Source organism: Thamnophis elegans, chromosome 11 (genome assembly GCF_009769535.1).
Source record: "Thamnophis elegans isolate rThaEle1 chromosome 11, rThaEle1.pri, whole genome shotgun sequence".
In the NCBI taxonomy this organism is placed as follows: Eukaryota; Metazoa; Chordata; class Lepidosauria; order Squamata; family Colubridae; genus Thamnophis; species Thamnophis elegans.
The window spans coordinates 54,907,088-54,922,140 of record NC_045551.1 but is presented as its reverse complement, the minus strand read 5'-3'; the positions used below and the strand labels follow the sequence as shown (position 1 = coordinate 54,922,140).

Below are 15,053 nucleotides of genomic sequence, written 5' to 3'. Positions count from 1 at the left end.
GTGTGTGTGGTTATGTGTGTGTGTGTATATATATATATATATATATATAATGATGAATGAATGAATATATCTGTCTGCCTGCCTGTCTCGCTTTATCATTATCTATCATCCTATCTATCTATCTATCTATCTATCTATCTATCTATCTATCTACTATCATATCTATCTATCTATCTATCTAATCATCTATCTATCATTATCTATCTACATCCATCCAATCATCTATCTGTCTATCATCATTATCTATATCTGTCTATCTATCTATCTATCTATCTATCTATCTATCTATCTATCATCTATCTCTATCTTGAAATTAACTGTAACTCTCATAAGAAAATATTATTGATTGAAAATAAATTTATGGGGGAATTGTGAAAATTGACTAGGAAGAGATCAGGGAACATAAAGATTATAGTTCAAGTGGCCATTAATGGAGCAATATTATTTGAAATCCAGGTTATTTAGCAACAAGGAATTAGGAAATTGCTTCTATGATTGATTGCCACTGTAGGTAGCCCTCACTTAATGACCATTCATTCACTGACCATTAGAAATTACATAGGCGCTGAACAAAGGGACTTAAGATCAGTACCTGAACTTGCAAGGCACTGCTGTGATGGTTGCAATCTGGGTCCTTGGCAACCCATTCACATGACAGGTGTGTCCAGCGATTATGTAACGGCCATTTATGTTAATGTTGTAAGCTTCACTTTGTGGCAAATAAATTTAACAAAAAAAGAAACAACAAGCAAATATATCAGGGCAAGCCACTTGAATATAAACCAAGAGCAAACCCCACTCCTTGTTAGCACTGGGGCTGGTGTTACCTAGTTTGGGTAATGAAATGTCTTGAAGGAAACAACCAAGGTCAGAGAGCACCAAGGATTTTTCACTGCTACATAGGGAGACCTATTCAAGGCAGCATTCAAACCCCATCCCTATTCCAGAGTCTGGAAATGGGGTCTTCCCCCTCTACACTTCCTTCTTCCCTGGGATGACTCAGGAGAAATACAGGTAGTCCTTGCTTTACAACAATTCCTTTAGTGACCGGTAAAGGAAGAGGAGAGAACAGAATAATAACACAAGAGTTGGGAGGGATCTTGTAGGTCATCTAGTCCAACCCCCGCTAACACCGTTTCTGACTGACGGCGGCCCAGGCTTTTCTGAAAAGACGGCCCGGCTTTCATTTCGCCCGCCGAGAGCCTGGAGGCATCTCAACCCCTCTGAACCCTCCTCCTCCTCCTCAGCCGTTCCCTCGCCTCTCAGGCGCGCTTCACTCCCGATCTGCTCCTGAGGTGAGCGGCCGGGAAAGCGAGCGCTCGGCTGCCCGAGAAGGAGGAGGAGGAGGCGGAGGCGGAGGAGGACGAGGAAGGAGGCGGTCGTCAAGGGAGGAGCCAGCCGCACCGCCGGAGCTAAGCAGAGTCGGAGGAAGACGGAACCGGGAGGAGCGAAGAAGGAGAAGGAGAAGAAGAAGAAGAGGAAGCAGGGCCGGAGCTGAAAGGAGGAGAGCGCTGAGGCGGCTAGGCCCGACGCGCCCCCCCCCCCCCCCGCTCCGCCGCCATCATGGAGCAGCAGCAGCAGCAGCAGCAGCCCGTCAGTCGGTACCAAGTGGTGAGCGACTCCCTGCGGAGGGAGGGGGGTGGGTGGGGGGGTCTAGACGGCGCGAGGCCGGGGCTCGGGCCTGGTGAGGCCGGGCTTGCCGGCGGAGCGTCCCCGGAGGACCCTGGAAGGGAAAAAAGAGCCGCGAGGAGCGCTTCCTCCTTCTTCCTCCTTCCCTTCCCTCCTCCTTTTATTCTTCTCTCCTTCCTTCCTTCCTCCTTCCTTCTTTTCTTTCCTTCCTCCCTTCTCTCCTTCCCCTCCTTCTCCTTTCTCTTTTCTCCTCTCTCCTTCTCCTCTGTTTCTTCTCCTTCCCTCTTCTCTCTCTCCTTCTTCTCTCTCTTCCTCCTCCTCCTTTTGCTCCTTTTCTCCTCTCTCCTCTTCTTTTCTCCTCTCCCCCCTCCTTCTCTCTTTCTTCCCCTCTCCTTTCTCTCTTCCCTCCTCCTCTCCTTCTTCCCTCCTCTCCTTCCCTCCCTCCTCCTCTCCCTCTCCTTTCTCCTTCCCTCCTCCTCTCCCTTCTTTCTTCCCCTCTTCCCCTTCCTTCCCTCCCTCCCTCCTTACTTCTTCTCCCTCCCCTCCTCTTTCCTCTCCCTCCTCCTTTTCTCCTTCCCTCCTTTTCTCCCTTCCTTCCTCCTTTACTCCCCTTCCTCCCCCCTTCTTCCTTCTTTCCTTTTCTTCCTTCTCTCCTTCCCCCTCCTCCTTCTCTCCTCCCTCCACCTTTTCTCCTTCTCCCTCCTCCTCTCCTTTCCTTCCTCCCCTCCTCCTTCCCCTCCTTTCTCCTTCCCCCCTCCCTCCCTCCCTCCTCCTTCTGTCCTTCCTTCCTTCCTTCCTTCCTTCCTTCCTTTCCTTCCTTCCTTCCTTCCTTCCTTCCTTCCTTCCTTCCCAGCCTCTAAAGCTGCTGCCAGCCTGTAAAATTCCCCTCACCCATCCATCGTGCCTCTCTGTTACATCCGTGTTTTGTTTTCCCCTGTCTCAATTACACAACACGGTTGTTTTTCTGAGCAATTTTCGCTGAAGGAGGTGAGGTAGCCAAAAGTGAATCTCTTCTCCAGGACTTTTACAGCTAGTCCTCGACCCTGCGACCACCACGGAGCCCAACATTTCAATCTTGTTATAAGGGAGAGACCTTTCTTAAATGACGTTGGCCCCATTTTATGACTTTTCTTGCCACGGTTGTTAAGGGAATCACTCGAGGTCGATAAAAGTTAGTAAACCCGGTTGTTAAGTGAATCTGGCTTCCCTATTGACTTTCTTGTCAGAAGGTCACCAGAGGGGATCGCGTGAGCCCGGGGATGCAGTAAATGGTCATAAATATGAAGCGGTTGCCAAGCTTAGGAATTTTGATTGCACAGTCATGGGGAGGCTACAAAGGTCGTCACTGTGAAACATGGTCATAAGTTACATTTTTTTTGGTGGCAACTTTGAACAGTCACTAAATGAACTGAACAGTCACTAAATGACTCTGAGGGTGCCTTGGGGCTCTTTGACCTTGGTTGTTTTATTGCAGACATTTCATTACCCAAATAGGTAACATCATCAGTGCTAGTTATTGTTTTTTATCTATTGACCTAGTTTGGGTAATGAAACATATGCAAGAAAACAACCAAGCCTTCATGTCAACTCTGGGCTTCAGATATTCTTCCTTATTGACCTGACCCGTTTGCATTCTCACTGAACCTGGGTGAACCTTCTGAGGGTGGTCCTTGACTTACAACCACAACGGAATCCCAAAATTTCTGTGGCTAAGCAAAGCAGTGGTGAAATGAGTTATGACCATTTTACGGCCTTTCTTTCCACAATTCTTAAGGGAATTGCTGCAGTTAAGTTAGTAGTCTGGTCGTTAAATGAATCCGGCTTCCCCGTGGACTTTGTTTGCCAGAAGGCGATCACATGACCTCAAGACACTGCAACTGACATAATATGAGTCAATTGCCAAGTGTTTGATTTTTGATCACGTGACCATGGGGCCATAGATTCTGATCAGATGGGTAGATTGCACTTTGATATTTACATTGCTAAATGAGACATTGACCAAGTGACTCTTGCCACATTCGGTGAACTTTCTTGCCGCCGTTGTTAACTGAACCACGGTAATTGTGAAGCTGATAACATGGTTGTTAAGCGAATCTGGCTCCCCCCCCATTGACTTTGCTGGTCAGAAGGTCGCAAAAGGAAGTCATGTGACCCCGGGACAGTGCAACCGTCATAAATATGGGTCAGTTGCCAAGCATTTGAATTTTGATCACATGACCATGGGGAGGTTGCAACTGTTGTAAGTGTGAAAACTAGTCGTAAGTCACTTTTTTCTAGTGCTGTTACTCAATGAACTGTTGTAAGTCGAGAACTATCGGTATTAACTATCTGGGTTTTCAGCCTGGGGAGTTAATTGTGCATATCTACTTGTATTCTCATACAATTTAAAAAAAAAAAATGCCACGCAAGCAGACCTATTATCAGCTATTATCTTTGTATGCTTTCCACTTGATGAATTATGTCAGTTTTATGTAGCATTTCTGGGGCTGATTAAGGAAACAAGATAGCACCAGAACAACCTGTGAGTTGAAGGAAAAAAGAGAATCCAACAAGTCACTCTCTGAGATGGACCAATATCAATATTTTTATTTTGATAGAATCACACCTAAACAGCTTTCTGAGAAAAGTGAGAAGGTTTATTTTAATTTCATAGATTGGTTAATACTATTGATTTCAACAATATATTAGGTAGCGTTTCTGATTCATTAACCATCAACTACAACTTGAGCTTTGTGAATATTCTCTGTTTCAAGGAGTAACCCCTACTGTTTTTCTAGAGCAGCGGTCACCAACTGGTGATCCATAGACCACTGGTGGTCCACAAGAAAATTTTGGAGGCCCGCAGAATAATTATTTGCATTTTTTATATTTCACTAAATACTATTTATCTTTTTATTGGTCCGTGGGATTTAAAATTATGAATTTAGTGGTCCCTGAGGTCCGAAAGGTTAGTGACTCCTGTTCTAGAGTATCCTAAGCTTGTATTATTTGGGGTAAAACAACACGACAGCTGTATTTATGCCCTCTTAAAAGGATCCAAGTAGCCCAATTCTAGTCAGGATTTCTATATTTTCGTATTTGAAGGCATATTCTATAGTGGAGAAGAATGTCCATAAATATATAAGATTCTGGCTAAACTTCTTAAGGGACAAAACATTTTCCCCCCTCTACACATTTTTTAAGAAAAATCTGCAAACTGGCACAAATGCTTAGTATAAAAGTTGTATGGAGTGTGAGTTTGAGGTTCCCTCTTTCCTAAACAACTTAAGCTAATTCACTTTTATTAGTCTCATTCTTTGAAATGATGTGAGGGCCTCTTTAATTCTTAGCAATGTGTATTTGCTGCCACACTTTGTGGCTATGTTAGTATGTTAAGTATGGTTTGCTGTCCAAATCATAGGAGTTTTATTATGTTAAACCATAATTCACTTATTTTCCTAAGACAGAATCAAACTGAATTATTTTTAGGTCATAATTTGAATCCAATGATTTTGATAGCCTATCATGCTTAGAAATAAAATGTTCTTTAAAGCAAAGAACAGATAGCATATATGCCTGCTGATGCTTTCCTTATAACTTTCATTCTTTTAAACTTTCACATACGTAACAAATGGGAAAATGAAAGTATATGATATAGATCAGCGATGGCGAATCTTTTTGGCTTGCGTGCCATAAGTGGGGGGAGTGCAGGGGAGTTGTGTACGGGTGTGCGCAATCCCCCATTTTTTGCATGCTTTTTTCGCCCTGCCCAGGCTTCAGAGGCTTTATAGGAGCCTGGGGAGGGGGAAAACAGCCCTCACACGGATGCCCTCCGGAGGCTTCAGGGACTTCCAGGAGGCTTACCTGAAGCCTCCGGAGCAGTCAAAATGACCCTCTGAGCAAACCAGAAGTCCATTCCTGAACTTCCAGTTTGCCCGTAGTACCATTTTTTTGCGCTCCGGAGGCTTCAGGGAAGCTCATGAAGCCTCTGGAGGGCCTCGAGGGGGAGGAGGCCTCCGGGGAGGGGGCGCTCCTATAAAGCCTCTGGAGCCTAAGGAGGGTGAAAAATGGCTTTAAAAAAGGGTGAACTCAGCTGGCCAGCATGCGCATGCGCGCTGGCCAGCTGACAGGGCAGTGCCTTGTGTGCCCTGACAAATGGCTCCGTGTGCCACAGGTGGCACGCGTGCCATAGGTTTGCCATCACTGATATACTGTAGATACATTTCAGTATATATGAAATATAAATATTTTGTTTATACATATAAATAGCACATGCATATAATGTAATATGCTTAATGCAGATCCTCTGTTTATATAGATTTGTAAGTTGAACCACTCTCACATATTTCTCTTTTATAAATAGAATCATTTCAGTGCTTGTTGAAATACATAATTTCCTGCCCAATGAACTGCTGCTTTGAATAGATAATACTTGTTTTCCTGGGGAAATGTAGGTGGTAATTTCCTCATTCAGCCAGGACTTTGTAGTGCTTCCATAGGGACCCAAATCTACCTCCCTGAAAGGATTTATAATGCTGATTTCAACAGGAAATAGAGAAAGGGAAATTCAAATGTTTCTTCATTGTCTGATTTATGTGTCATATTTGCATTTCAGTTGCTTATTTTGGCTTTGTAATTCACTGAAAATAAAGAAGTTGGTATGGTGACATGGTTTAAAATCCTATGGATGATGCACAGTACATAGAAAGGTCATTGATAAAGAGAGAAAATGCTGTATTTTAAAAATGATGGCTCTCCATAGTTTGGAGGATGAAATTGTACCTGCTAATACTCCATTTTTCAAATTTAAAATTTTCAACAAAATCTTGTAGGATCAACTTATGCACAGCACTGATTGGATTTTCTTAAGAAAGCAGTCAAACTGTTTTAAGTCCTAAATTTGCATTCATTCCTGTTTAAAGCCTGCAGCTTTACTTTGAGGTTAAAAAAAAATCCCAAACAGCTTAACATTTAAATGCTACTTCCTGTTTTTAAGAACCGGTAACCAGATGAACATTTCAGATATATTACATTCTTAATGGAAAAACTTTCAGAAGTTGTGATCGTGTTGGGTGGTGAAAGCTAATGTGAGATTCAAAGTAATAAAGAATACAATAAAGAACCTATTCTATTCTACTTTATTCTATGTCAGGTGTATCACCATTAGAGGAACAGAGGAAAACAATTTGACCCACTCCTCTCTCACAAATTTCAGATTGAGGGCATATTGTACCACAGGGCTTTGAGTTAATAATAAGACTTCCCCTGCTTCCAACTTGTATTGGACAGAAGATATTGTGAAGGATCGGTCAATTTTGTGATACAACAAATGTAGTCTTACTGCTACATTAAGAATTTGTAAAAGCTTTACTCCAAATTTCTATTTCTTATTGCTGTGCACTGTTGTGATAGGAAAGCAATGTGATTAGCAGCTGGTTTCCTGTAACAGTTAAGTAATTTGTTTAATTTTGACTTAAGACTGTTTGTCCCAGGCAGATTAGATTTGTAACTTATACTTTATGTATCATTTAACAACGTCATACCAACCAGAGCCAGGATGTTGCTATCACATTATTAGAGTCTACAAGGGCAGCCTTTATTATGGTTAGTGATTAGAGCCCCATTTACATAAACATTAAAAATGGCTAGAATCTAAAAACATTGATGTTCTTGTACAAGGTCTTATGATATTATGGTGTTCCATTTTTTTTATTATGGCGTTCCATCTCATCTTATGAGATTCAGCTGTTATGGTAAGGTGGAAGCCAGGCCAGGGTGCAAATGCTTATCATTTTGATAAGTACAGTAACAACTTGCAACTATCCAATTTTTATGATTCCATCCAACTGGCTGACTAAATGACTTCTATTTTTCAGTATTGCAAAGTATTATGTCTTCTTTAGCCTGTTATCTTCTTGCATTAATCACTGTTTACGACTTTCACTTCATTGTCCACTCAGGATTCACTAAGCTTGCAGGTTGACAGCTATTTTGGTATTTACCATTGTCCTGGTTTTTTTTCTTTCCCTTTTACTAGCTCTTCTAAGTCTTCTCAACAACTTCTCCTACTTTCTGCCTAGTCATTTCTTATCTTCAAACTGATATATCACGAGTTCATTTCTCTTTTTTTTCAGCAAAAAGTTCATTAAGAGTTTCCGTAAGCAACCCTTTCTAATCTTCAAACTGACAAATCACAATTTTGTTTTTCTCTTTTTTTTTCCCCAGCAAAAAGTTCATTAATAGTTTCCAGTCACTAATAAATGTAGTTACTGAACTTTTTGCAAGTAAATTTTGAACTAAATGTTGCAATCTCTCTGAGAATTCTGTTATCTTCAGCACCAAATCCTCTGATGTGAATATGGGTGTCATCTCTGATAACTGTTCAGATTCTACCTAGCTGTAAATTGTGACAGTGTTCATTTTCCTCATCTGGTTATAGTCCTGTATTTGAAAATATCTGTGAACGAGATTTTTCTGGCCCTTTTTTGCTTGATTAGTGGAGACATGTGTCTGCTTATCTCTTCTCAGTGTTGCTTAAGGCTTCATCCTCGCTCTTCCTCCCTCTGCGATGACAATTTATTCTGAAAATCAATTGAATCTTTTCATCTTTGCCATTTTGATATCATGCTGGCTCTCCTGATTTCCTTAATTTTCTAAATTTAACCTGCATTTTTTTTCATTATGGCACTTCACTAACTTTCAAAGTATGTGCCTCAAAGTGCGCTGACTCATTAGAAAATAGAAAAACAGGATTGGAAGGGACCTTTGGAGGACTTCTAGTCCAACCTTCTGCTCAAGCAGGAGACCCTATACTAGTGATGGCAAACCTTTTCGGCACTGAGTGCCCAAACCCAAATGTGTGCACGCATGCATGCATGCATACATGCATGCACGTATGCCGAAGCGCCAGAAACCCAAAGACCAGATGGCCGATGCACATGCACCCACTGGCCACCTGGTCTTCTGGTTTTCCGCACATGCATGCATGCTAGCCAACTGGTCTTCGTGTGTGCCAGAGCACCAGAAATCTGAAGCCCAGGTGGTGATGGTACATGCGCCCACAGAGAGGGCTCTGTGTGCCACAGGTTCGCCATCACGACCCTATACCATTTTGGACAAATGGGTTGTCCAATCTCTTTTTAAAAACCTCCAGTGATAGAGCTACCCCTATCTGGAGGCCAGCCATTCCATTGATTAATTGTTCTGACTGTCAGGAAATTTCTCCTTAATTCTAAGTTGAGTCTCTCTAATAATTTACCACCCATTACATCTTATCCTGTCCTCACCTGCTTTAGAGAACAGGCTGATCTCTTTCTGAGCCCCTGAAATATTGGAAGAGTGCTATCATGTCACCCCTGGTCCTTCTCTCTCCCTCTGTGTGTGTGTGTGTGTTGTATAAGCATTTTATTAAAATAAATGTAATAAAAAATTAACATTGCTATGGGAAGGAAGACAATTGTCAGACCAAAGATGACACAGTGAAATCCCGTCAAGTCGAATTCTTCATTTGCTTCCATCTCATGTGCAAAATCTTATTATAGTAAAGCTATAATCTTACAACCCGATAGATATATACGCTGAGAGATTATAGGGTATGGTTACCCAGAAGCTCTCCCTCCCTCCCTCCCTTCTCCAGTTCAAGACTGCACAGACCCTTTAATTTGAACTTTTCTCTGGAATGTGCTGTCTCCTGCTTGCGAAACCACAGTGTTCCTGCTGAGATCCCTCCCCTCCTCCTCCAGGTGCATATTCCATAACACAAATGCCTTGCTCTGCATTTCCATCCTATCAGCTACATTTTTAAAGCTTTGATCGGTTTCTATGGCTACAGCAAAAGAATTGCCAAATGGTGTAGAAAGTATCTTTGTTCAACTTGTCCTTTTATGACAACTGTTCTAGATACAACGTAGAATATTGTTCCATAATGAGAATTTGAGACAGCTAGATACATTGTACAATGTAGTTGGACAAAGTAACGGGAGTTTGAGATAATTGGTTAATTATTCAAGCAGTGTATCCTCTTTTTATTTACTTAAAACTACTTCTGAGTCAGATTTTGCGCAGAATCCAATTGCCAAGTGACATTAAGTGTAAAATGCAAAGTGTTAAGCTAAAGCTGTTTAAAGAACAGAAAACGTTTAGCAAAATCAGCAATGGAAGAAGATAGAAGCAATTAAATTAAAATTAAATTAAAAACCCATACGAGACATAAAGAATTACAAATTTATACCTTCAGGATCCCTGGTCGTTGGTGAGGATGCTGCAAGTTGTAAATTCTAGAGAAATTGTAGTAATTTAGCTTTACTATACAAGGTAGAATCAGCACATTAAAATGTATATTGAAGTGAATTAGAAACTAGTATACAGAGACAAGATTGGTGTAACGTCAGGAGTTTTAAAAAAAAATACCAAAAAGTCACCTGGATAGTCCATTCTCCCATCAACTATCAAGTGCAGGTTCCAAGTAATATTGAAAAATAATCTAATGCAAAGCAAATTAAAATATTCCAAATTTGAAAAACAGAGATGGTAAACATTGTCAACGGTATAATCCAAATAATGTTGTTTATATTAAAGCAGCTTTCTACTGTAGGTGTTTCACTGAAAAGCTAATACTAATGTAACAGGGGAATGTTAACAGGAATTCTTCAGAAGATATTCCTTTTCATTTATGGAAGAATATTTTGGTGTTTTTTTTTAAAAAAATTCAATGTTACTTAGTAGATTACTCATTGTAAAGTATAAATCATTAAGTATTTGAGTTTATGGAAGATTATGATGCGGCAGCACAAGCTGCAGGCTCTGACACAGAATACCTTGTCCTCATTTCAACTACAATTCATAACTTCAGAAGAGAAAAAAAAAAAAGGACTGCACACAAAGAAAAATAATTGGGTCCTTTTGAAGCAAAATGTTCTCTTTTAAATTGCAGCCCGACTGGAAGAGCATTCATTACCTGTATTAATTTAGCTGGCATTTCGCTCTATGAAGTTAAAGAATAACAGAATAACAAAGTTGGAAGGGACCATGGCCATCTTCTAATCCAACTCTCTGTGTAGGAAAACCCCTCTGCTCAGGAAACTTACTGTCCCATTGCTCAGGAAATTCTATGCCATTTCAGACAAATTCTCTTCTTAAAATCTTCCCATGTTGGAACATTCACAACTTCTGGGGGCAAGGTAATCTTGCGAATTTAAACATAATGAGACAGAGCCAGAATAACTGAAGTTAAATTAATTCCGACTAATATCAAATAGAATGTTAGTTGTGACTTTATGGAAAAAAAATGTGTTCAGTTTAAAGGACAAAGTGGTCCATGGTAGACACACACAATTGTGTCCTTAGTTCCTTAGAAACCTTAGTTCCAGGTTTCTTCTCTCCTTGATTAGTTTCCACCCATTGTTTCTTGTCCTTCACTCAGGTGCTGTGTAGAACAGCTTGACTCCCTCTTCTTTGTGGCAGCCCCTGAGATATTGGAGCACTGCTATCATGTCTCCCCTAGACCTTCTTTTCATTAAACTAGATAGACCCAGTTCCTGCAACCGTTCCTCATATGTTTTAGCCTCCAGTCTCCTAATCATCTTTGTTGCTTTTCTCTGCCCTCTTTCTAGAGTCTCCACATCTTTTTTACATCGTGGCGACCAAAACTGGATGCATTATTCCCAAGTGTGGCCTTTCCAAGGCATTATAAAATGATACAGCTAATCCTTGACTTATGACCACAGTGCAGCCCAAAATTTCAGTTGTTATGTTAGACATTTGTTAAATGAGCTTTGCCCCATTTTATGAGCTTTCTTGCCAGAGTGAGTGGTCATAAATATGAACCAGTTGCCAAGCATCTGAATTTTGATCACCTGATCACGGGGATGCTGCAAAGGTTGTAACTGTGAAAAACTGTCTTAAGGCACTTTTTTCAGTGCTGTTATAACTTTGATCGCTCACTAAATGAACTGTTGTAATTCGAGGACTACTTATATTAACACTTCACATGATCTTGATTCTATCCCTGTGTTAAAGAGCAGTTTATATTTTATTGTTTTTTTTGTTGTTGTTAAAGCCCGATTTACTCTTTCATGAGTTATCAGTTCATCTCCCAAAACAAAGTGGAATCCTCTTGGCACATCCTGTCCGGCTAGGAAGTTGAATTATAAAAATATACCTCCCCTCCCTCCCAGTTTTAATTTTCAGAAAGGAATCTCAAGGTACAAGAATCCTGATCTCTGAAACACTTTGGAATTAAAATTTCAGAGTGAGGAAGATAGGTGGTGGCAACAGGATTCCTAAATTACCGTCCCAACACTAAAGGCAGGATTGGGCTAGGAAAACCCAGATGATTTTGAAGAAAAGAGGTTTTGACACCCCCTACCCCACCCCACCTAATGTTCATATATGGGCTCAGCCATTCCACTACAAGCATATTCTGTTTTATTCAACAGGGCTAAAAGATGCAATGTCTCCCAAAATCAAACTTAAATACAGCAGATTTGGATTTTCTGACTGGCTTGGAAGTCCAGTTGATAATAATCTTGTCTCTTAGTTGTTGCAAAATAGGTATCACGAAAAATCGTCATGGGCCTTATTAACAAGCTTGTCAAAATTGATTCTGGTCAAAATGAGCCGAGGTGGCGCAGTGGTTAGAGTGCCACTTCAGCTGACTGCTATCTGCAGTTCAGCGGTTCATATCTCACCGGCTCAAGGTTGACTCAGCCTTGCATCCTTCCGAGGTGGGTGAAATGAGGACCCAGATTGTGAGGGCAATATGCTAACACTGTAAACCGCTTAGAGAGGGCTGAAAGCCCTATGAAGCAGTATGTAAGTCTAACTGCTATTGCTATTGCTAAAATAGTTTTTGATTTCTGATGTTGGGAGTGGAAAATCAAGTTCAGGGCTGATACAGTAACTCTTTGACTTCTGCTCTGCAGTGTTTCCTGGGGACAATTTGGAATAAGTTTTCAAGGATTCCCAAATGAGGGTTTGAGAATCTCTGACTCTAGGACATGAAATTCTTAAATCTTTTTAATTGCAATCTGTTGGAAAGTTTGTTGCAATCTGCTGACCCTGGCAACTTGCATCACTTCATTACTTTGAATTTTATAATCTACCCTAGTTAATCAATTTTTGCTGCAAGTTAGTCTTATTCAATGGTGTTTAATGGCAAAGAACTCTGATTTAGATATTATGTTTCATTTGTTGCATTTATTCTTAAAAATGTGCACATTCCATTTCATTATAGTTTGCCATAGCTGATAACCTGTAACCTTAACAGAAGGTCATAATTGAGGTATTTTGCATTTGCTTGTTATGTAGAGATTTAACCAAGTAGAAAGGGTCACCTACCCATCCCTCTGGTTCTTTTTTCCAACCCAGTAGAAAGTTGGAAAGAATATTTTTTAAGACAATAAATCTGTCTGTCAGCCTTTGCCATGTGAAAACCATGGAATGGACACAATTGTGTGTGGGGAGACAATTTTACAAAATAAAAAATAGAGTTTAAGAGTGGTCTGGATCAGTTTGACAGCTGGTAGGAGACATGGTAGAAGCTATTGGGTTGCAGTTCATCTTGATGCTGACTCCTCCTCCTTAAGTTCTCTTCCTTTCTCTCTCCTAGTCAATTACCCAGAACACCCATCTACTCTGCTGCACAAATGCACACACAAACAAGACATAATAATTATTTTATTGCACAGAGAGAAATGTGGACCTGTTTCATGATACTACTGGTAAAAGTGATTGGTAAGAATTCCACAACATGTACTTTGCCAGCTATTTCTATCTTGTTTGTTTTCATTCTGTGTGTTTTGAAGTTTCCTCTGATCCATTACCAGAATCTGATCTCATGTGTTGTGAGGGCTTCAAAGGGAAAGAGGAGGCAAATATGTGAACTCAAAAACAGCTCCTTGGTTCTGCAACATGATCATTTGAATGGTAGAAATCATAAGTCTCCTGTGTGTGTTACATCGCCCCACCCGTTTTGTATACTCAACCTGCTCATTTTGCCTTCCAAATATATTTGATGTGGTCCCCAGTTGCCAAAAAAGCTTGCCCACCCTGTAGCCTAACTGATCCTTGTCCCGCTATCTCTTGCTGTCATGTCAAATCTATTTTGTACTTAATTAAATTTGCTTTACATATATCTAATTAGATTTTTCTTAAGCAACATATCTTAGCAAGCTTTCGAGTCAAGTTTCTATTCTCTCTTAATCACCTCAGAAACCCTTGTAGGTTTATTCTTGCCTGTCATGAGACTTTTATTTGGGAAGTGTTAAAATACGTGTTTCTATTTAATCGTGCAACTGTGGGAAATAACCTAATTTTTTGAGAGGATTGGTAACTGTCAAATTATTAGCAGAGCTTATGAATTTTGAATATTTGTGTCTAGTTACCGTGTTTCTGTGAAAATACGACCTACCTCAAAAGTAAGTCCTACCTTGATTTTTTACACATGCATCCATATAAGCCCTACCCCCCAAAAAAAATCCTAATTGAGACGCTGCCCACACCAGTGTACACAGATAAATATTAAGCTGGGGTGAGGATGGAGGTGGAGCTGCCCTACTACTTATGTTAGACAGTTGCAGCTGGGCCTCACACACCCTGACCTGCCTTGCCAGCCCATTCTTCTGTGGGCCTTAATTTCGGGGAAACACAATAGGCAACAATATCTGGGGAGCCAGGGGGCCTTCGAGGAGGAAAATGCTGAAGATGACCCAATGGTGAATGCACCCATCCGCCCCTTTGTCTTCCAAGTCAACCTCCAAGTGCCTAAGACGGGTTTGGAGGGGGAAGTTGAAGCAGTTGTGAGCACCAGTTGTGCTCGATGCTTAATCAGCACGTCGATTGTTAAGCAACTAGGCATAAGCACAAGACCTCTAGCCTGTCCCATTTGGGTTGAACAGGCAGATGGAATGCTAATGGGGGGGTCAACCCACGCTAGTAACTGACCTGGTGAAGTTACAAATGGGCCGCCACTGCAAGCTTCTCAGATTCATTGTAGCTCCATACAACCGGGGCTTCTTTGCCAGCCGGGGCTCGTTGTGGGGTTGCTGGGTGAGGGGGCGGCTTCTTGCGAAGGGGGAATGCTGCTTACCTCGACCCCCTTGGGGTCCTCCTCAGCGGAGCTGTTTGGAGCGCAGCTGGGCTGCTTGGTGTGGCTCTCCTGCTCCGTGTCTTCTTAGGATGCCCCCCTCCTCCTGCAAAGCTTCAGGACTCAGGCGCTGTTCGGTTCCCAGCACAGGGGGGGCTTCGGTCCCATTCTGTGGGTCCAGAGATCCACGTGCTCTGAAGAAGCCATTGGGGTCCTCAGACTTCTCTAGCCCCTCCTGGCCCCTCCTCTGCTCAAGCTGCCCAGAAGGCCCGGCTTCTCTAGGAGGTCCAAAGTGCTGGCTTTACTGAGGGCCAACTATTAGACTTGCTCAGGGTGGACAAGTCAGTGGCTTTCCCCATGC

The 15,053-nt window shown here is 41.6% G+C and overlaps 1 protein-coding gene across 1 annotated transcript in view; it reads left to right on the top strand.

Moving 5' to 3' along the window:
• Window positions 1–1,145: 1,145 nt before the first annotated feature.
• NDFIP2 (Nedd4 family interacting protein 2) overlaps window positions 1,146–15,053 on the top strand; it is a 43,370-nt gene continuing 29,462 nt past the window's right edge. Inside the window, 1 exon segment of the mRNA XM_032226189.1 lies at window positions 1,146–1,611. Within this exon segment, the coding sequence (XP_032082080.1) occupies window positions 1,564–1,611 (48 nt within the window). The 5' untranslated portion in view covers window positions 1,146–1,563.